We start from the raw sequence: 24015 nt of genomic DNA, 5'->3' as shown, positions 1-24015 counted from the left end.
ATTGCAATGGCGTGGTGGGCCCACCACCCGACAAAAATAGAAGCTGAAGACTGAGGCTGTCAACCGTTGGATTCGGGTTGGATTCTACCACTGAGATCTACATCTTATCTCAGTTTTGTAAGCTGAGCAGTTGAGGGTGCCAAAAGAAGTTGAGCGCAGCCAATCGTTGGGATATTCGAGTTGGGTTTAGGGGGTGTGAAGGGAATTTGAGATCAACGTTTTAGGATTGGCTCATTTGGACAATTATCTAAGCTTTGTCCTAATGGGCTTCACCAACGGCTGAAGCTCTACTCTGAAGGTGCCTAAAACCTTTACTTTTGACGAAAACTAGATTTCTAGGTTATTCTTAGAAATATAGTGGGGACACTTCCACAAATTTTGAAAACCTAAACAAGTGGAGAGGAATACTGATTAGCTAAGACTAATCACTATGATGAAAACAATATCTGAATCAAAAATGTCTCCCTATCCTAGCATGTTGGAACCATCTAAATTTAATGAAATAATATTTGAAACCAAATTTTGGATACAACCATCAAAAAATGTGACCAACAGGCGAAGCCGATAATTTTGAATTGTATTTTCGAGTCAATGAAAATTATATTTATATTTCCAAGTTGATCGTTGTTTTAGACTCTATTCTACTGTTAGTAAAATTTGGTTTTGTTTGTTTCAGTAGCTCCTATTAAAGCAGCTTCTAATCACATAAAAATTAATATTTTTAAACGAAATCCTGCCTGCTATGTATATAACATATTTTGAAGTGTCATATTGATCAATTAGAATGCAAATAAGTTTTTCCTAAGCCGATAGAGATGAATGGTCCCCCTTATACGAACGGAAACATAGATAAAAATCTATTAATTCAAAAATTATGTATAAATACACAAAATATTTATGTATGTATCCCTCATAAAGCAATCATTCAGCAAGTAATGCTTAAATTATATCATCCTCTCACCTCATCAACTTTCTAAAAATAGGATATATTATTTGTTATTATTTATTTATGTAAAGAAAAGATCCACGACGTATATAGTTTGTTTCATGCAACCTCTTACATTTAGGAGAAGTATGCATGTTGCCACTCACTAATAAAGCAGCAGACCTATGCGAAGAGGTTATACCATGGATGGACCTTGATGTGGCCTTTCAACAACAATTGTTCAGCTGGGGTTCTTGAGGTTTGGTCCTGGTTAGCCCAAACAGCTATCGATCTTGAATAAAAACATCTCTTTTCTCAAATATCATCTCAGGAAACTCGTGGTAGAAAAAAATGGGTAATGCTATAAATAGGAGAGCTTTAGGCCAACTTGGTCTCATATCTCCATTATTTTTGTGTCACCAAATTAAATGAGCCTCTATCGACATAGTGGACAAGCCAACCTCATTAGAATAAAGTTGCCACTTTAGTGGCTTTATTTCAGGCCAATTTCCAACACGCATTAAACTTTTTAACCATGTTGAAGAGGATATTTTGGTCTCAGTATTTCATTTTGTGCGAGCTGAGAAACCTACTTCTATCACATATTGTACTTTATATGCATCTTTTTATGATTCGCATTGAATGGAATTTAAGCAGGGGAAAGCACATCTATGTGGTGGTGTTGTCTTATTATTTATTTGACTCAACATCAATACAAATTTAGAGAGTGATTGAAGATTGAGGATTTTGATTTATGTTTCAACATCGTAGATTTAATATGATGGATTTCGTGGTCTTATTCATAATTTTTTATCTTTTTATCTCATTGCCTTTTTTGGGGGGTGGGGTGGGGCAGTGAAGTTATGTACTAGACTTTTTCATACCCTACACCCAAACCTTGGTGAAGGTAGAAATCGATCCTAGATCACTTAGTCCAGCTGCCAAGATCTTTATCAGTTTGATAAGCTATCACCTTCATTTACTCAATTTCTAAAATAAAAAAAAAAATTTATTTCTACAAAAGATAAGAATAACTAAGTCACCATGATTTTTTTTCTCCACTATTTTTTCCAATGTGCACGGTGAGGCCATGCTATTGCGTCGTTCTTGTCTCACAAGGGAGTAGACCTGACCACGGTCCGGTTCTAATCAGAAAACTGGACCAAAACTGAACCAGAAAGAACCGGAACCGTATCTCACGGTTTTTAACCGAACTGGAACCTTGAGGAATACGGTTCGGTTAAGGTTCCATGTTTGATGGAACCGGAACCGACGGTTCGGTTTCGGTTCGAACTGAAAAAAATGACTATTTTACCCCTCCTAACAACTAAAAAACGGCTAGTTTGGAGGTCATTTTGGGAAACGACTATTTTACTGGAGATCAAATCTTAGATGAGCGACGATCTTATTTAAGGCCGAATAACTTGGAAGCCCAAGTATGTGTTGACGATTGGAGAAAGGCAGAACGTAAATTACAAGATAACACATTTGAGGACAGTGCAGACTTATTTGACATTGGAACTAGCGGATTGTCTCCAACCGGCAGCAATGATAATGATTGATCATTGAGGTAAGGGGGTTAATTACTCAACCATGAAGGTAAGTGAACTACGAGGGCTTTGATTCCTCTAAACCCCACGAGGATACGTAGGCAGCTTAATTTTAATTAAGTTCAAGCCTAATTTTTTTAGTTCCAAATTTATTTAATGTAACTTATTATTTTTTATAATGTTATCTAGTTATATTATTAAAATTTACTTTGATAGTAAATAATAAAATGAGGTACAAATTATCATTTTGTATTAATTACACAATTTATTTGTATTTCAAAAAAAAATTTAAATTAATTACATAATCTATTTTTTTTCAAAATTTTATAATTTATGATGAAAAATCGAAATCGGAACCGTCTAGAACCGGAATCGAAATCGTCTAGAACCGGAACCGGAACCGTCTAGAATCGAAATCGGGACCGGCGGTTGTAGAATTGGAACCGAACCGACTATTTTCAATTTCGGTTTAGATTTTAGATTTTTTAAGAACCGAAATCGCCTGTACGATAACCAGAACCGTGGTTAGATCTACAATGGAGCCGCCGCATCTCATATACTCTATTCTGCATTTGGGCTCTCATACTTCTTGTCCGTCGTAGTGTAGTGTCAGGCTATAAAGGCTACCATTTGAAGTATGTGTCAAACCTAACGGCATGTGACGGTGGGATGCTCCAAGAAACTGGTGGCCAAAAAGATGAGTACTTTACTGGCATTTATCGAACTCCAAGGCATGGTAAGAAGAGGTTGAGGGTGCGCGAGAACATGGCCCACTGGCCTTCTTCCTTTTCTTTGTTTCCTTAAAAGAAATAAATACATAAAAAAAAGACAGTACTCGGGTCATTGTCTTTTTTTATGGTACTCGGGCCAAGTCATGAATCCACCTTAAGCATTCACATTTCTGACTTCTTTTGAAAATGGGGAGACAGAAATTTGTCTATAACTTCTGTTGGACGACATCCAAGCCATGACAAGCAGCATCATTAGTTTTTGAGCAAAAAACAGTATTACTAGTAATTTTAACAAGATTTATAGTCTTCATCTGTAAAAATTATTTTAAATTTCAAAATTATAATATCATCTTTGGGCCTACACTGGATTCCTTTCCATCAGAGAGATAACAGCATTAGTATTGATTAACATCTAACAATGTATCAATGCCTGTACATTCTTTCTAAATTGTTAAAAAAATTTAATCTCACGAAAATCAAGATCTCCGTCATATAGTAATAGAACATAAATCATCTCACATTGTAGAATTATAGAAGTACCAAGCAAGGGATCATTCTCCTGCTAATTGTAATACTACATCGACATATAATTTTATAATAGCACAACCATCCAACGAGGTTCGTACCTATTTTTAAAGTAATTAGCATCAAACTTAAATTTTTTAATAAAAAAAGGTGCCATAATTCTCCTGTGCTGACAACATTCCAATGGCTCTTCTAGCATGACAACATTGAAAAATCATATCACGAAAGAAGACTTAAATTAGCAAATTAAATTTGCATCAAGTTTCAGAGGATGAGAGTGATTTTGTCATTTTACCATCAAAAGAAACTTATTTTTTAATTCATGTATCACATATATGAAATTATAACAAGAAAATTATTAGATCAATATTCAATAAGAAAAATCTTTTTAGCAACATATTATTAACTTATGATTACTGTTACTAACGCCCGCTCACTTGCAAGTAATGATTAGGATTGAGACAAGCATGAGGTACGCAAGGGCCACGCGAGGGTCTAGGCGACCGGCCATCACATTGAATTAGTGATGGAGTGGTGCATCTTAACAATTTATTTATTTATTTATTTATTTGATTTTTTATTAAAATAATTTTAGAACATAGAGAATCTGAATAATAAAGGAGTATTTTCATATCTAGAGATTGTCCTCGTCCCTTTCACCTGTTGTTGGAAAATAGTTGGTCCACGTAGCTTCGTAAAATTACAGCATCCTTAGATGTGACCTGACCCCAACCAGAATCTTTTCAAATTTCAAAACCTCACATCATTAGATTCCTACATTCCACCAACCATCTTTAGGTGGCCGAGTCATTTAAAAGATGACTAACTAATCCTGTCCCCGTGTCCATACCAATCTAAAGACAAAAAACAAAAAAAAAAAGAGCCATCACTTATAAGATTCTTCTTTGTTGAGGTGAATGTAATCGACTTAAATCTGACGAAACCAGATGAACGGGTGCCTGCAGGGGGGTCGCTATCAATATGTACAGTGTCCAATCTATCTTATCTTTAAAAACAAAAGAGCACGAGCACCTCACCGAAAAGGTTGGACACCAAAATCCTATACCATTCACATCATATCAAAATCTCCGGCTATATGATTAAGCCGAGGTTAACGACCGTTTTAAAAATTTTCAAAGATATCTACATATTTAGTTACTAAAAATAATTTTAAAACCATAAAAATTGATTAAGAATTTTTTTTGTTTGGGAAAGCAGGACTGGTTGACTATAAATCAACAAATCTCGACTGATATTGACATTATGACCAGCCAAGACAATACGCATCAAAACATCAGCCATGTTCTCCTGTCCATTTGAATGCCTGATACCAACACAAGCCAATATCTCAGTCTCAGAAGTCTGCAATTAAAAAAAAAAACAACACACATCGCCAGATTATGAGATTGCACGATTGAGTGGACCGTGGAAATCTCTTAATCCTGAAGCAAATCGAGCAGTAGATCACTCAGAATGGTGGGCCCATTTTTGTTCAGGCTGAGAGGAACAGTTTTCCTTGGCGGTTATACTAGTTAGAGCTGCAAAGGGATTTGAACATACATTTCTGACTCTGACCCAACTCGAGATGGCAATCTGGTTGGATTGGCCAACATATGGATTGAGTCGAGGATAGATCAAAAATCCACCAACCTGAGCCTCTTCTATTTATTAAACAGACCAAAAACCAGACCTAAATTTAACCATGTTATTAAATAGATAAGCTAACCCAATCTAGAATGAGTTGAAACACGTTAAATGGGTTAAACAGTTATGCAGCATCCCCCTTAGACCCAACGTAATTTTATATTCGGGTCCTGATTTCGGACCCACACACCTATTGGTTGATCAGGCCAAGTCTGACTCAAACAAATCTTGGGGTGCAAAATATCAAGGTTTAGATCGAGGCTAGGTTTGATATATAATTCAAGTCAAACAATTAGATCTTAGTTTACAACCAAAACATAGCACTCGATAATGAAATATAAATCTATTAAAATCATTTAACTAAAACAAAAATCCAACATAAACATGAATTTCCATTCAAAAAAGTTTTTTCATTTGATCCAAGAAAGTGATCATTATTAATATACAAGTCCACAAATTATGAGCTTAAAAAATAAATATTGATATACTTGAGAATATTATAAATATAAATTTATTAAAACAAAAAATATGAATGCTTAAATATAACTAAGTAGGCGAAAAAAGATATGGAGTTGTTGATACAAACATGTATCAGTTTAAAATAACGTTTAATTCGATGAATTGAGAAGGCAATAACTGTGACTGTGGACATAAACTGCGTTTTCAAGTTGGGCTGGATCAAGTCTAGGTCAGACCTATTTTTTTTCTGACCAAAATTAGACCCAGATTTATTATACGGGTCAGTTGGATCAGAAAATACAACATCCAGACAGTTTCCAAATGTGGACCAATTTTTGACCTGACCAGACCCACAGATCTCCAAAACCGTATAAGATCAGGTCTAATCGTGTCAAGAACGGGTCAGGACACAGACTCACAGGCTGACCCAACACATTTGCAGCCCTCCAAGTAATTCTCAAGGTACTATTGCCTATTTACACGTCTGATGTTGGCTTGAGACACTGAACGGTGGAGGATTTCGGATACAAATAGAACACAACAAAGCACAGATACCACCACACATAGGCAGCAGTTCTTTAGCTGAAATCACAAGTTAATGTACAGGGAAAACAAGTTGGGCCAAAATATCCCATAGCCCAACTGGTGGACAAATTCTCCCCCTCCGCGTGAAAATACAAGACAAAATATATGAAGATTATAAGATGATCACATTGAAGTAGGAAAATAAATACAGTCTCCGCTATCTAATAATACAAATGGCTCTGTGCTGGAAATAGCACGGTACAATAGGAAGACGAAAAAAATTGTGGAAGCAAAAGAAAAGAAGAGCCCAAGAAATCCTATTACTCCAACGCTAGCAGCAGTCTGCCCGCCTATTATCTAAGCTATATCTAAATGCCTATAGACTTTAAGAAAGTCAAACCAATGCAAAATTTCCACCACTCCATGATGGCATGATGTTTGAAACCTATGTGTGTTAGAAATGAAAGGTTTTCAAAAGGAATTTCTGCTGCCAAATTTCCTGGGAGTTAATCTCCAGATACGTAAGTTTTACCCTCATAGTACCTCCTTTCACTAGCTTCCTTCTTCTCATTCCTTTTCTGCAGAAACAAACATTCTTAAATTAAGAATAAAACTTAAACAAACCCAAAATATTCTCAGTTCCCGACGATAAAATAATCATAACTGCTGGAGGCGTCATAAAACATATGCTTAAGTAGCCTTTCATCACCTGGAGTGACATTCACCCATCACATGTATGGCCATGATTTCTTTCCAATTGAAAAATGCTACCTGGGCAACAGAGAATTTTGTAGCCAATTGAAGAAACACTGCATGGTTCATCATAGGAAGATGTTTGCAAGATGGAGTATTTCAGTTGGGAACAGTTTGGATTGTCAGTACTGAGTAATCCAACTGAACATATACCAAACTGAAGGTCAACAGAAACTATAACTAGAACCATCACCTGAAGACACTAGCAGGCTACTTAATGGTAGGAGGCAGCACATGACCAGCTTTCACACCCCGATCAAAGATGCATAGGTCAGGGATGACTTAGGTTCACCATCTATCATTTTGATATATGTTAGTCACTTTGAAAGACAACTAAATCAGGACAACATGTCATGACAGGAACAGGTTACAAATATTTAGTCACAATTAAACTCATCAGGAATAACTGCCCACATAGGAGACGAATACTTAATCAAGTGATTGGCAACATTTTCTAATCAAGCTCAGTTACATAATGAATGAGGCAGCACTGACTACAAACAACACAAGCCGAATTGCTCAAACAACTTATACTAATGGTTCTCATATAACAAAAGATGCAGAATAATAACATTAACGCACAATAGAAATTCGAGTACTGAAATTAATAGAGTTAAATGGAACATTACCTGATACGCTTCATGATTTGAAACAATCCTCCTGATGATCGTGCTAGTTGTGATGTCGAGGGGGCTTTCTATTTGCAGATAGATGCCCATAGCCATTGGAACAGCATATGGATTAGATTTCTCCTGAAAAAAGTGATACATACAGCTGATTGGAACCTGATTATTCATATTCTTATGACAATCATGTATGAAAATATAACACAATTTACCTTCAGAAAATCCATATTTTCTGCAATTGTTCCATGGACAACCATCGAGATGTTGAAGGTAGTAATCTGCAAATAAAACGAGTTTAGAAATGTTAAATTAGTCTTACAAGCAATCTAGGTTATATTTTCTTAGTCTTTAGCCAAAAGATGAAAGAGGAGAGCCAAAATTGATACCTCAAGAAGGTATGCAGCATAATCTCAATGAAAATTAAAAAGAAATGAAGCTCACAAAAAACTGCTTGAGCTGTTGAAACAATAATTTCACCATGAGAAACTTGTGTTGATATGTTCGATAATCAAGAACAAATTTATCTAAGGTATCCAGTAAAATTTCTCCTTTTTGACAAGTTATGAATTTGAGGAACAACTACATGATCTGTTGGCAACACAAATACGCAACAAAAAGCATGAACGGGTTGCGATTTGTGTGGGCACAGTTGAAGTTGCAAAAGTGGTGTGATGGATTCCAGTATAGGGAAAGTTTAGTTGCTAAAGTCATATAACGGATTCTTGGTTTAGCAGTGCACATGACAAGGTCACAGGCTGTGTGCCCAGCACTCTGTTAAAACAAACTTGGGGAAGAGCACCCCACCATACCCACTAATAGCCTAAGGGATGATCTGGCCTCTGGCTCTTCAGCACAAAACAATTGGGCCAAAAGTCTAGAGGCTAATGCAGCACCAACAATAAAGGAAGGAGGCACATGTCATAACTCCAGGAAGAAAATATTCTACTATTTGCTTGCTCAAGCAGTCAATAATGAGGACCAGAAAATTTAGACATCTAACACATGAACTTTGAACTTTTTCATACTTCTCTTTTTCAAAACCGGAGTAAGTCTCTGCAAAAGGCATGGAGTTGATAGTGAAGGTAGCAAAAATAGTAATTGGGTTCTCTACTCCAGTTTTGCTCATGGTTATCCTCATTTCAACTACGATATTCAACTTTGTTTTAACTGGTAAGGTGATACTACCTTTAAAGAAGAAATGAAGATAGTGTAAAGCAGCTTTTGGCACATGCTGCTTCCTTCTTCTGGTTTATTTCTTCAAAATGACTACACTAACAGACAGATAACAAAGCTAGAAAAATATGCCAAAGATAGGATTCGCCACTTAGTAGTTAGCTACAATGACTGAAGAGGGTGAGATGCCATTATCCATGATCATATTCCTTCTTAAATACTTCAATAGACATGACCCAGAAAGTTCGTTGTAAAGAGGAAAAAAAATGACAGAATGCAGAAGAAAGGCAACAAAGCAACATAATTGATATCAGCCTGAACCCTTCAAATGCTTATAGGATGCAACCTGAGTTTGTTAAAGACAGGGATCACTGTCATCTCCATAAGGAGGCCAATATCAAGATAAACCAAGATGTCAGTTTATATTGGCCAAGATTATTTTTGATTGGACAAAAGCTATTTGACTATTATTTTTTATGTACTTAGATATCAGAAGACCTTATCTGCTATATCTCAGCCGGGTATCGAAATACTGGCCAAAATTGGAAATGACCCTCAATTTTTACAGTAATGTCTTAATTTAGTAAATATGGATGATAATATAATGAATAGTGATCAAATTACTAAAAAAAAAAAAGTTACCTATATGTGATATAGGTAATTGTAATATAATTTTATTATTTATATGACAAGTTAAAATTAATATTAAATAATTAATCATACTCTTTAAAAACAAATTAAAATATCTTTTACTATAAGCATCATATAGCAGTGTAATAATGATAAATAATAAATAATTTAACTTAAAATAAATATGCAATAATATCAATTATCCTTTATGTATTTCAATTTTTAGTAAAAAGATCAATGTACATTGACTATGAAAATATCTATGCAGTATGTCATGATCTGTCATTCATTTCCAGACATCTATTTATTTATTTTTAATTATTTCTATTCATATGGTCAATTTGTCATATCAATAATACTTTTTTTTTATAGTTTTCATGAAATGCCTCTATTCCTAAGAAGAGGAATAAAGCCATGACATATTTAGATTATCTTAAATGTATTTATTCTTCTCTTGCCATGCGAATTTTTTCTTGTACATTACATTACACAATGTGCCTTGCCCTATCATGAAAAATGGAACAGTTAGCTTACACTTAGCGAATCCTGAAAATTTTTTACATATACTTATCCTTCAGGTAGTCAATATTGTCATATCAAACATTTAATTTCTTTTATTATATAAAATAATAATCATCATACAAATTGATTTATCATGCAAAACCAAAAAAAAAGCCAATTAAAAAATATTATCCTATGGTTTCATCTCGTCCAAGATATCAAGAAGTTCTTTATCTCAAGGATCTTGGCCAATATATCTATATAGCTAACTTCAAAATGCCCAAAAAATAAACTATCTATTTCCGTATCCTAATTGATATGATAAAAAAAGTATCTGCCATTACTATCACCATGTTAGTTTTATCTGAGCCAAGGTTTCCGCTTACATGCCAAAATATCCTAGCCAATGCATTAATCTCGTATCAGCCGATATATCAAGATATCCTAGCATACATCAACCAATATGACAATGGCTGACATTCTAGATGTCTCATATCAGTGGGTCCCCAATCCCGACATAAACTAAGATTTCAGTTGAGAAATTCTTGGACGCAATCAAGCTCAAGGTGTACAGGGAGAACAACAATAAAGAGAACCTCATTTTTAATCACATGGAAACATCCCAAGCTCCTTCACCAATAAAACATAGATCTAAAATGTGATTAGATAGATCAAAATATCATAGAAGATACATCAATTACTTGTGACGACATTTTATGAGTACCCATGAGAAACTAATGCTACTGTCCATCTGGCTTGATCACTTTGTTGTCCTATGATTTTTAGTTCATAAAACCCAAAAAACTTATGTTGAAAACTACAGATGTAAGAGAACGTGCAAACAATTGAAATACACGGACACAGAAAGTAGATGAACCTATAAATCCAAGATTTATTTGCATTCTGGCACACCTGACATGGAGTTTATATGACTACAACCCTAATTTCTCAGTCAAACACCCAAACTGCATACAGAAAGAAATGTCCACCGTACCAAGGCTACCAACTCCTCCAACAAACTCAGAAAGATGGATGAAACGAGAGCTTCCAGCCTATGTGCAAAGGGAAGATGTGTTTACTTCTTTTGAAACAAGCTGCTGATAACAAATAGAAAATCCATGTATACCCATATAACCTTTCAAAAGATTGTTCCAATGGATTCTTCCACAACCTTCATGAAATGAGGCAGGGGATAAGTGGGGGAATAAGAGGAACTGATTTAACTAGGAACAGAGTGGATGGAGAGAGAGTGTGAGAGAGATTTATTACCAATTGTCTGACTCAAAGACAAAATGCTCTCTCTAACCCAAATGATTGAAAAAACATTCAAGGTGCGATTCAAGGCCAACCCTGTTAAGTTTGTAATCATGGTTATGCAAAACTTGCAGGTACACGATATGCTCTGGTCAACATTCTCTGCGTTCACAATGCAGCCTAAAGATTTTGATTTATGATATTGTCTTAGATATTCCTTTCGCTGCAAAGTCAACATGAATCAGTTCTTCATTTCTTTCCTTCATTTTTAATTTTGAGGGAAACATATTTTTTTGTAATTAAATACAGTGGAATTGGGAACAAATCAACTTAGTGTAAAAGCAACAGCACATCAAACATTGAGCATGAATCACACAAACACAACTAACCATGTCTTTTGAAACTTGCCAAGGGGCACCAATAATCACTTCATCTACATAACGACAGGCCAAAACACTCAAGCTTCTTTCATGAAGATTCATGATCGGCCGATGGGCTCCTCGAGTAGAACTGTCCATGGGATAGAAAAACAAGTATTAGTTCGTTAAAAAATTTATGTAATTAAGAAAAATTATAACAACAGTTGACATGGCCAGTAAAGCAACAAGTAAATCTATAATATCTACTAGATCCATAGACCCTTGGCTATATCAGGAATCCATCCAAAATGAGTCCTACCGATACCCAGAATCATTTTTTGAAAAAAAAATAGGGATATTAACCTGAAACATCCAGCACGTATTATGCTGTGACCAAGGTTCATCACATCCAATACATAGCTACTACAAGCATGTCTCATAGAGATGAATAAGTTTTTTCCTCCTTGTTTATGTTTTTTGGACATATATACCGTGGTATCCTGATCTCCTTGTAGTACTCGGAGTAATACGTACATTGTAAAATAGATGACCGTTCATGAGCAGCTCAAGTGGCAGCTCAAAATCCAGCTTAACTTTGGCTTGCTCCATTAGTAAATGAACCAAGATAAAGCTAAGCTTGGATCACCCGAGCTCAGGTTAAAACACAACTACGAAGATTTTATATATAGTTTATACTATTTTAGTATTTTATAATACAATTACTAAGACTAATATAATTTGTATTAACATATAAACAAGTATATCACAACTACTATATTGGTATAATGGTGAAAGTTAGCCTGAAGCCTATATATGATAGCCTTGAGGGACTTTGAGATCTCACCAAGATCTCTTAAAGGAGCTTTCTTCAGCAGCTCAAGTTCAGCACATAAACTAAATAAGCCCAATCAAGCTTGGCTTAATTACAAAAATGAGCTGAGTTTGAGCTAGGCCTGGCTCACTTGAGGCAGCTTGTATACACCCCTGATCATACATTTGCATTGCACGAACGTTGATGCTTAATACAATAAAATTTTGGGCTTCAATTAGCATTTCAAGTCCAAACTGCTGTACTTAGATCTTCTAGCAACTAGTTCATTAAGTTGAACACTGTTTTAAGGGCAGACTGCATTTACCTTTATTATGCATGATATAGTCAGAGAAGACCAAGCTTTGATGTGAAAGGCAAAAGTTTTCCCCCATCATATGATTGGTTATATGAACTTGTATATACTAGGTAAAAAACTGAAAGAGTGGAAGGTCTTATTAGGGTGAAGAAGATTCACTAGAGTGTTTTATGGAAGTTTTCCTTAATTGTCCACATTGTTAGGAAAGAACAACAAGCAATCAGTTTGAAGATAGCTGATCTCGAAGATTAACAATAATCACTAATGAGACTTGTTATATGAACCTCACATAAGAGCTATGAAAAGACTGAATATTCTCCTTTCTCATAAAGCAGAGCCTAAGACTGTTGAGTAGCATATCATAAATATCCAAGCTTCATAAAGGCAGGCAATGCATGAATTTGAAGAATATAGACCATACAAACAACTTACCCTATAAGGATCACATGATTATTTGGAAAAGGGGGATAAAAGAAATAAAAAAGGAAGACTGCATATAACCTGATTGTCTGATCAGTATGAATCCCCACAAGCAAGAAATCTCCAAGTCCTCGAGCAATCCGCAGTATCTACACAGAAGATGATAACAGCTCATCACAAAGAGAACGGTCCATAAGCACCATGCAAAATAATAAAATAGCTTAGCTGAATGAAGTAAAAATTAACAACAGACATGTAATCAGTATGAACCATGCACGCCATGCACAGGGTTGGCTGCCAAGCAAAGGTTTGCCTATGTTTTCACATATCATGGCAACCAGCTTCACTTTAATGACAATGGAATGCATTCAACCACACTGATCAGAAGATGGATGGGGGGGAAAAAAGTAGTGCCACCAAATCTCTAAAAAAGGTTGAAACAATCAGGTGATACTAATCTAGCATATCAGGGAAAAATGAATGACTAGATAAAGCACAAGAAATAAAGCAAAAGCAAACGAGATAGCCCAATTCAATAAGAAGAAATAGAACAAAATGCACTGTCAACACTAAGCTAGAAGTACGACTAGCTTTTTTGCATAAGAGTAAGCATTAAATTGACATAATGCAAACAAAGCATGATATAGAAAGATATACAGTTTACTGACATGTTACAATCTACTACAGCAAGGAACTTGTTACGATCTGCTAACATAGGAAACGTGCAGATCCAGTAATTGGAGCGAAATGTTTCAGGGGAACTTTCAGATTCAAATAAAGCATTAATATTCAGTTTAAAATGAGGACGAATCAAGCATTCAAAATGCACCCAAAATATGAATGGCATAGGTAGATAATTACAAAGTGACAAGAAAATGCATGAGAGATGGGAGGAAATATGATAGACATTAAAAAAACTCTCATTTTGATTAGCCTACATAAAAGTACCAACATGCAGCGATCTAATTGGTGCAAAAAACGAATTCAGTATCTACATCCAAAAGGGCCTTAAAAGCAGCCCAGATAGGGAACAGGGAAATGAAATTCAAGAATGAGTAGCAGAAGCTAAAAGCAGGCATGACAACGAAGGGAATGGGATTGTAGTTGAAGGAACTGCAATAAGGAAAAAAAGAATCTGAATGAAGCATGAGGAAGGACCTAAGACAATTCTTATCAAAGCTCATGTGGTCATACGGGAAATGCCTTCAGTTTATCACCAAACATCAGTATCCATAATGCTAGGGAAGAACAAAAAAGGAAGGAACAATGGAGAATAAATAGTGAATACCTCGACATGTCCTGCATGAAACAGATCAAATGCACCATCAATGTAAACTATGCGAGCATCCGGACCAGGCCCCTGCATGAGCAAAAAGTACTCTCAGGATGAATATCTAGGATATAGAAGCCGTATTTACTCACCATGATTAAAAACAAATAAAACAGCACCATGATAATCAATTTCTGAGCAATCATAGATTCAATCAATTCATTGGGAGGAAAAAATTATCTCATTTTTAAATTATATTCACTACGGGTTTCAAGGTTTTTGAAGACTTGATAGGAAAAGATAACAAAGTTTCTTATATTGTATAATAGTTTCTAATTTATTCGAGCATAGTTATTTTTTTCTTCACCACATGTTTCTTCGTTTTCCTTGGTTTTCCTTTCATCTCCGAATTGCTCACATTTTCCTTAAAATTTCACCAAGTTTGATTTCTTTTTTATTCTTAGTAATGACTAAACTAATGAAGAATCCAATTAAGCATTTATGCTCTTGAACATGACTTACAGAACTCCCATGATATGACATGAAAAAGAAACAGATTCATGAATACATAGTTAAAATGCAAGAAAAAGATCAAACACTACTTATTCAAAAATTTATAAGAGCAGCATTACAATCTTTCTCATGTCTACTTTGGTTAAATTAGAAGCTTTTTATATCTGAAATATATTTACCATAACATAGAAATATATGCAAGAAGCATCTAATAGGAAACTAATTTTGTCGACAAAAGGGAAGAGGGGAGTGCTACTTGGACCGCCTGTCACACGTACTTAGGCATGCAAATTTTAACAGGGACAAAATTGATCAGAAATGAAGAAGGTTTTGCATGAATATAGATAACAACCAGAAAAAAAAAAATTGGTCAAATATGCAAAGTGCTTTTAAATTTTTGCTCTACATTTTTGGATTGAAAAAGCAAACACAACATGCTATAGAGGAACAAGCTCTTAGAGAAGTACTAGAGAACTATTCCCTTAGTCTTATTCAAGTTGTCAACTCCAATTTGGAAGATGACTTGCTCAGCCCAAGAAGAAAGTAAATCTAGTTTCAGTTGTGGTATTTGATTCCCAAAATAAAACAAAAAACAAATCAATCGGTAAGAATAGAAAATTGTTTCACATCCAGATGTGTAACTTAATGTTTCATATATTAAGCATCCCAACAAATTTTATTATATTCACTGACAGACTTATTATTTTTGGGCAAAGATTAAGCTTTTCTTGCTTCTCCAAAGTCGTTCCAAAAAATATTGGCTTTCAATCAACAACGAGATTTCATCCAGGATCTAAAATTTTATTTTCTATATACATATATATATATATATATATATGAATATATGAATATATTGTTGAGGTGCTTGTCAGAAATTTATTTTCTGGGATCTGAAGTATCTTTTCTTTATGATTAGCCTTATTATAGAACTTAGCTATCTAAGAAAATCTTCCGGACTTTGTCTTTCTGGAAATCTCCAGGTGGAGCCAAACAAAACAAACTTAGACATGCAGAATTCAGAAAAAAGAAGAGCATATTGTACTCCATTCTGTTATTGACCGACCAAAGTGGCTTAGAGACTGGTTCATCCAAAGAATCTGATAATTCACGAAAAAGCATATTTGACACCGGTCAGGAAAAATCTACACATTTTAGATGGTAAATAAACCCTAACTTGATCCTAACTAAGGGAGTAGGAATAGGTCACCTTTGGTACACCTCAACTTAATGGCTTTAAATCTTAGATGTGGACTGAGATTTGGCCTATTTATTTCCATTATAAACAAATGTAAAGTTCAATTTCCAGGCATGTGAGTTAAATACCAATCTTCTAGGCCAACATCAACTTTCCAAGTATGCTTGGTCAAAAAAGTTTGATATAATCAGGTCAAGATTCCTTAACCAAAACCCTATCAAGTTTAAAAACCAGGTTTGGATTCAATACCCATAACGGAGTTATGGGTCCAGATATTGAACCAGTGTCAAGTTTCAATAAGGTAAAGTCTGAATTAAATCCAGGAGTACCAGATCTAACATGGAATCTTAGTCCTTTGTTTTCAAAGGAAAACAGATGCACTTAAGTCGAGCAAAGGATGGATGAAAAAGTATCAGCAGGTTTATTGCCCAGTAAGGGTATGAGTTAAAAACAAGAAATCCCTCGGACAACCTTCAATAAGTAATGCAGTCAAGGCTTGAAGTCTCTTGACGATAATCAGCCATTTGCTTAAGGCATGGTAAAATTTGTAGGCGGATGCTTTGGAATTTTATGTTGCATGGATTGTAGTGAGTGCAGAATCAGGAAATCTTTGGTAATATAGTGAGCGGAAATCACATTCTTTTAGGTGAACTTAAGGAGATGTCAGGCACAAGGGTAAATGGAGTATTCAGGGAAGGATGGTTGACCCTGATACTGATAATTTTAAAATTTTTGTGATGGTACAACCTTGTTATCAACTTTGAAGGTACAAGATTCTACCTATTCCAATCCGTCAAACTTATTTAGATTATTCATATTACCTTAAACAGAAAAAAAGACATAAGAAAACAAAGGAGTACATATTACGTTGAAACTAACTTCTACAATTGGCATTTTTAACAAGGATAATGACATCTACCACTTGTCCTAGAAAACACTACTATACCACCCCCACCAAAGGAATGTTTGCTGGTATTGCTTGATACCTCTCTCTTGCTAAGCCAAGATGTCAAGATTTTTTTTAAAGAAAATCTTTTAGCCCTTAAAAATACCTGAAAACCTGCTCAAGAGAAGCAATCTGGAGAATTTATCAAAAGTAAGGGTTTTGATGCTAAACGTTTGATGATCACGAGGGTTCGATCTATTTTGCTGCAAGATGAGGAAGTGACTATCCCTTTTGAACAAAAACAGCTGTGCAAAGTAAGAAAGGTTGATCAACTAAAGTCATATTCAATTGTTCATTACTCTCCAAAATGTCCAATAGTGCTCCAATAACATAATAAGCAATTTTATCAAAATTATATGGCAAGTCAATGAGCATAGCAGCCAAGCAATGCACTTCACATGTGTGGGATACATTTACACAGAAAACGAAATGGATGGATTTGCTTCAATAAAATTTGGTAACACTTGGGGTATTTCCCAAAAGACAAAAGTATTTCACTGAAACCACAGGTGAACCCAATATGCTAAAAAAATATAACCATTTAGAGCTTCCACAGGTAATTAACCCAAAATGCACAAGCATTCGAGCAAAGGCATCCAATAACTTCTGCTCTGTACTAAAGGCCAAGGCATTTAAATCTTGTGTTGCCAGTTGCCTTTGGAGTATATAATCCTTCATTTCCTAATTAGCAACTTCAAGTTTTAGTATTTATCTTGTCGCCTTGTAGTACACAAGTCTCTATGATTGTAGTTAGAAGCATCCAAAAAACAGAAAACAAGAGAACAGTATTTTGCCAACCATCTTTGCTCGGTCATAACCAGGACTACATGTGATGGCATGTCAGATCATATCAGGTTTAATTGACAGTAGAAAGCGACATAAAGCGGATTATCAACTTTACAAACAGGTGTATGCGGAGAGTACATAAGTGTTAGCTTACTCAATTCTCTTGTACAAGTGTCTATTTTATTACAATACTTCTTTGGCAAGCAGGCCAGTTTTATATCCATCAACAAAGTAACTTCCTAAACCACTAGGTTAAACCCTAAAGTACTTCACCACACAGGTCTAATAAATCATTAGAACAAAAAGGAATTCACACGAACAACCTTCCTGAGGAAAGGTTCCTAGTTTCCATTAACATATCATCCTTCTGTGGACAAAAAGATAGATTTTTGGTACTTTCATCAGGTTAGTAAAATTCGGATGAGATATCAGTGACTATACCTTCCCATTCGAAAATTGCACTATTCGCCGAGATGTTGGCAAGAAATGATATATCCGAGTTCCACTACTAGATCCACCATCATCAATTTTCTGGCCATGTCCATGGCTGAACTGCCTTTGTAAAGAAGAATGATTATGACTATCACAAATTGATCTCTCCCTCACACAAAGAAGCATACGACCTGTTCATGTAATATGTTTAGATACATCTTGAGTCGCATATATAAATTTACCAAAATTTACACAGGATAACTTTCTAGCTATGATTGCAAATTTGCAAGGTATTTGGCCTCTTGCAATATAATAAACTTAATCGACCATAGTTGAGATAAGAGCATACAAGCAAAAAACATCACTCCAATTTTCTATATTACAAAGCAAACTTAGACATATACCAGAACCATTTTTAGGCCTTCAAATTTCAAGGTCATGGAAAGGTAGTAAACATAAAATTAATCCTTCAATGGACACTTTTCATATTTATCCTCCATATAAAACATATGTCAACTAATCTTCATTATGTATTCACGATTTTCATTTACCATTAGAAGAGGTCACCACAAGGATTCGATTGCCATATAAATATCAGCAAGCAATTTGCAGTTACAGTTATGATGGGCAAACTGTGCTGCAGCCCAGTGATTATACCCCTCCTCCATATGGCAGGAGGGGGTGCTCTGGATTTGGATTATTGGTGTTGTTTCGCAGGTATTAGAGACAGTTAGTTCTGCATGGTGGTACTCTCATCTCCCACCATTATTCTCAAGATAAAATTTAAAAAACGAATATACACTCATGACAAGGTCATGCCAGTTCAATTTTAATGGACTAATATTATCATAGTGTAAATGAACAGATAACAAATTCGATGAAAATATTACTAGAAATTACCATATATTTTGTTAATATTAAATAAATATTGGTTGAAGTTCTCCTATAGTAACATTGCACGAAAGGAGTATGTAATTTTATGAATGTTAACTCATGAAAGAGACCTTGGCAATGTCAATGCCACCAACATCTAGCTTGATGTCAAACCATTGGGACAAGAGGTTGCATGAGATATCATTGGACTGTCAGTTTTATCATTATATCGCAGTTCAACTAGGCAAATGTCAATGCAAACCAGGTCCATATCACCTCAGCATATTTAATTTCATCGTAATGAAGAAAAATCGGGGCAACAACTAATAATTTCATGATTTAATTAGAGATAATCTAACTAGAGTTCCACACAGAGGAAGTCGGCAAAGTTGAAGGGTGAAAAAGGAGTAGAATCAGTACCAACAATATCTGTGCTTGACACTCCTTCGGTTCTTTTGATCTGCTTATAACGACCAGCCTTCTTAGCAAGGGCATATGCGTCAGTACCATCTGGCAGTAGGCAAGGATCATCCCCATGGATAATGTAATCTATATTATACTCAGTAAACAGCTTGTTCATGAACTCTTCTGTGATAGCATAAGGAGCATTTGGAATGACCTCATCCACCCATTTCACAGCACCTACCATTATCATCCTGCAACCAGGGAGGGAAAAAAGGAATAATTCACTAATCACACTAGATAGGGATTTCCAGTTATGACTAAAATCATAGAGATGGATCTGATCAAACTAAGTTGTTCGAACATATCTATTAAACATCATAAAGATATCTTAGTGTGAATTGTGAAGACTTAATCCGGTGGCGTCAAAATATGTTTTATATTATACACTATACAGTTTCAAGGTAGAATATATCAAAACTAATTGCTAATTTGAAACTATAGATGGTTTTTCAAAATACAGGCCTAAGATTTAGAAAACAGAAATAATTTATATTTTACATTATTTTGATTGAAATTAAAAAGAAAATAAAGCGATAAAGAAAATTGATGCCAAAGAGATTTTTGTGCGATAGGTTTAATTATCTTGACCTAACATCCAGCAGGTCAAATGCACATGATCGCGTTTTATAATGGATGTGATTTTATCACGTGATGTGTCTTTAACTAAAACCAATTGTAATTTATGGATTACTTTGATTTCATCAAGTGCATAAAAATTCTAGTAGAAAAATATCTAATGGATGGCTGAGGTACCATTGAAAATAAAGCATAACAGGCTTTGATGCTTTCACCGCCATTGTTTTTTATTTGTGTGAACTATTTTGCACATGACAGATTATTGTCCTTTCATATGTTATGCTATCACTTGGCAAATGCTATGTACATGACTAAGTCAAAAAAAAAGGAGTTTCTAAATGATGGCTATACTCCAACCAACTAACAATACTTGACATTTGATGAAGTAAAACAATGCTATCAACTTAATTTTATTGTAACATACATGTGATATATTTCCACAGCATGACCTTTTACTGGATATATCTAAAATCATCAGAGTCATGTATATGACTGTTCCAAAGGAAAGGGCCATCTGACATAAAATTGAGATCCTGATAACTAAAGAGGGAATTAAGCAGTGATCACTCAATCTAATTAAATGTCATTTAATGTTTATGGATGTGTTATTTCAACAGTGGGGTGGTGGAGATTGGTTTCTTCTTCGTTTCTCTTTCGCATTGGTCATTAAATGAGCTGGGGGATAAAAATTCCAAGGAAAAATTAAATTAGTATGGAATGAGCAAAGTGGAGAGATGAATGTGTGGCATCATGTGATTGATGTGTTCACTAATGACTTGAGCAAGCATTCCGCAAGTAAGACAATGAAACATTTTATGGTTCGAGATTTTAAGAGTGATGATTAGGATCGAGCAAATAAAAGGAACACGATGAAAATAAGAGTATCGAGAATATGTGGTAAAGCAAGAAAAGATGGTATGGACTAAGTATATTGAACGAGCAAGAGTTGCACATAATTGACAACAAAGTAGTGGAGAAAGAAACATTGTGCAAGCAGTTCGATGAAGATTCCAGGAGGCAGAGGTGAAAAAATCTATGTCCATAGATCTAGAAAACAAAGGGAAGGATGTAAACTAGCATGTTCAAAGCTGTGGGAGAGTATGTGTTAGAAAGCTTATAACATAACAGAGAACTCTTACTAGAAAGGGCCAAGTAAGAATGCATAAAAGTTAATCACAAATAACAGGAGAACACTTCAATGTTAAGTCTATCGTACATACGTCGAAATAAAATAGTCAATATGTGTAATGTCAAAGGGAGGAAATAACAAGAAGATGCTTAAAAGAAAACTAGAGGCCTGTGCATGCCATGCACATGCTTTGATCAGGGACTTGGATCAGTTGGTGAGCATAAAAGTTAATCACAAATAACAGGAGAACACTTCAATGTTAAGTCTATTGTACATACGTGGAAATAAAATAGTGAATATGTGTAATGTCAAAGGGAGGAAATAACAAGAAGATGCTTAAAAGAAAACTAGAGACCTGCGCATGCCATGCACATGCTTTGATCAGGGACTTGGATCAGTTGGTGAGCATAAAAGTTAATCACAAATAACAGGAGAACACTTCAATGTTAAGTCTATTGGACATAGGTGGAAATAAAATAGTGAATTTGTGTAATGTCAAAGGGAGGAAATAACAAGAAGATGCTTAAAAGAAAACTGGAGGCCTATGCATGTCATGCACATGCTTTGATCAGGGACTTGGATCAGTTGGTGAGCCCCATCTATTAAAGTGTGTTAGAGAGAGAGGGAGGGAGGGGGGAGAGAGAGATAGTAGAATGTAATATGGTGGTTCTTTTTTTTTCCTCCTTTCTCTGGGCTGGCGGGATGCTGAATCACACCCCAAACATGGAACAAGCTCGAGACCAGCATGCATGTTGTGCTCAAGGCTTTCCTACTACATATATAGTAGATGGACAACCAACAGCTCTGCAAATAATGAGAAATTTCTTTTTTCATTCAAATAGTCCAAAACTGGAATGTGCCCACCAATAATCATCAATTGGGCATCAAAGCATGTGCAGATAAAAGTAATAATATATCATGTGATTTCACCATTAATTGAAATTTGGCGAAGAAGAAGAATCCATAAATAGTGAGAAAAATTTTTCATTCAAATGGTCTAAAACTGGAATGTGCCCATCAATATACCATCAATTGAACATCAAAACATGTGTAGATAATATAAGTAATATATCATGTGATTTCAACCATTAATTGCAACTTGGCGAAGAATTGCTCCTCTATCAGCATCTATGACATAATATCGATGCAAGACATAATTAAAATATTAACAAATAATCAAGATCACAAAAAACATGGTGATTTGTAAACAAGAACAAATCAAAAAGAAAATAACTCGTCATTTGCTTTCCATATTAAAGCCAAAAAACAAAAGGAAAAGAAAGGTCAATTACAAGTCGGATTTCAATAACAACGAATTCAATATGTTTTCTTCACATATCAAGAATAAAAGATGCAAAGAAAGGCAATAACATGTCAGATTATGATAACAACGAATGCAGGAAATTTATTACAACTATCAAGAAAAAAGAATGCTATCAATTCTAAATCCCCAGCTGCCATTCAAACATATAAGGCAAAAAAAAGAAGCAGATTAAAGATCTTTTCACAAAAGGCCGCTATTAGAGCTGCAAAAGAATCGACCTCTCGTGGAGGGGCGTGACCGGTGGCCCCTTGTTGGCCGTGATCTCGTCGTCGCTCACGACCCCGACGACGAGCTCATCGCCGAGGGCTCGCGCCTGGCGCAGCGCGTTGCAGTGGCCGTAGTGCATCATGTCGAAGCACCCGTCCATGTACACCCGGACGGGCTTCTTCTTCCTCCGACGGATCCCCAGCGGCGGCAGCACCGGCAACCCCCGGCTCAGTTTCCCCGCCAGCACGGCGGCCCCGAGCACCAGGCCCCCCAGCACGCACGCCGCCACGAGTCTCGAGCTCGCGACGCTCTCCATGGCCCCGTTCTCCGATCCAATGGGAGCAGCAACAAAGAGTAAACCAATCGAGATCTAGGGTTTCTTCAGTCTCTAGGGTTCAACGATGCTTCTTGGAATCCCGCCATCACAGGTTCCGATCTCCGCTCGAGAAGAAGAAAGAAGACACGGCGGAGTTATTTATGGGAATCTTGGAGGGCCGATGGCGGGCTAAAAGGGTGATTCGATTCGCTTAAAGAACGAGAGTGACCGCAGATGGAGAGCGACAGCGGCGGGGAAGAAGCCTTTAATCGCTTTCTTGCTATCTTTCTTCCGGCTTCGGCTTTTTTCTTGGAGCGGGCAGAGGGAGAGCGGCGAGGGGAAGAGAGGGATGGAGAGATTAATGGATTGGTCCACGAAAGGAGAAATCCGGACCGTCTGATTAATGGGTAAAAGACGAGAGGTTCTTGGGGAAATGGGAGGCGGCGGAGGAGACGGATGTGTTCCTTCGGTGGGGTGAAATAAAATTATTTCATTTGACGGAGTCCTCTTAAATGCCACGTGGAGCCGCAACTGTGTCCCAGATGGACTGGAATTTTCCACCAGGATTTGAGACGAACCTTTCTTAGCAAGATTTTCTCTCATGTGAATCTTCCAATCCTTGTTTCTTCCATCTGTATAGTTTGGAAACAATTCGTGCGACCACCTCTCCTTTTCTTTTACAATTGTATTGAAAAAGAAACTCAAATTTGATCTCCTTTGCCGTTGCATGGTTCGTAGGAGAAGGGGAAAATGAGAGCTGAACTTATTACATGGACAGAAT

At 35.9% G+C, this 24015-nt stretch overlaps 1 protein-coding gene across 2 annotated transcripts; it reads right to left on the bottom strand.

Moving 5' to 3' along the window:
• Window positions 1–6521: 6521 nt before the first annotated feature.
• On the bottom strand, window positions 6522–23703 carry LOC103717881 (ethanolamine-phosphate cytidylyltransferase-like). 2 transcript variants are annotated; one of them, XR_605740.4, is made up of 10 exons: window positions 22930–23703; window positions 19638–19873; window positions 18354–18535; window positions 14491–14562; window positions 13284–13351; window positions 11686–11806; window positions 8125–8194; window positions 7951–8016; window positions 7742–7864; window positions 6522–6937 (listed from the first exon to the last, which is right to left on the bottom strand). XR_605740.4 is itself a non-coding variant. In XM_008806431.4 (9 exons), exons 1-9 carry the CDS (start codon window positions 23232–23234, stop codon window positions 6866–6868), a joined length of 1245 nt encoding a protein of 414 aa, XP_008804653.1. In that variant the 5' UTR covers window positions 23235–23700; the 3' UTR covers window positions 6522–6865. The 2 variants fall into 2 exon arrangements, 1 of the variants encoding a protein (XP_008804653.1); XM_008806431.4 differs by lacking the exon at window positions 8125–8194 and having other exon boundaries at window positions 22930–23700.
• Window positions 23704–24015: the final 312 nt, after the last annotated feature.

This window comes from Phoenix dactylifera, chromosome 3 (genome assembly GCF_009389715.1).
Source record: "Phoenix dactylifera cultivar Barhee BC4 chromosome 3, palm_55x_up_171113_PBpolish2nd_filt_p, whole genome shotgun sequence".
Lineage (NCBI taxonomy): Eukaryota > Viridiplantae > Streptophyta > Magnoliopsida > Arecales > Arecaceae > Phoenix > Phoenix dactylifera.
This window is presented reverse-complemented; position numbering and strand designations above follow the sequence as displayed.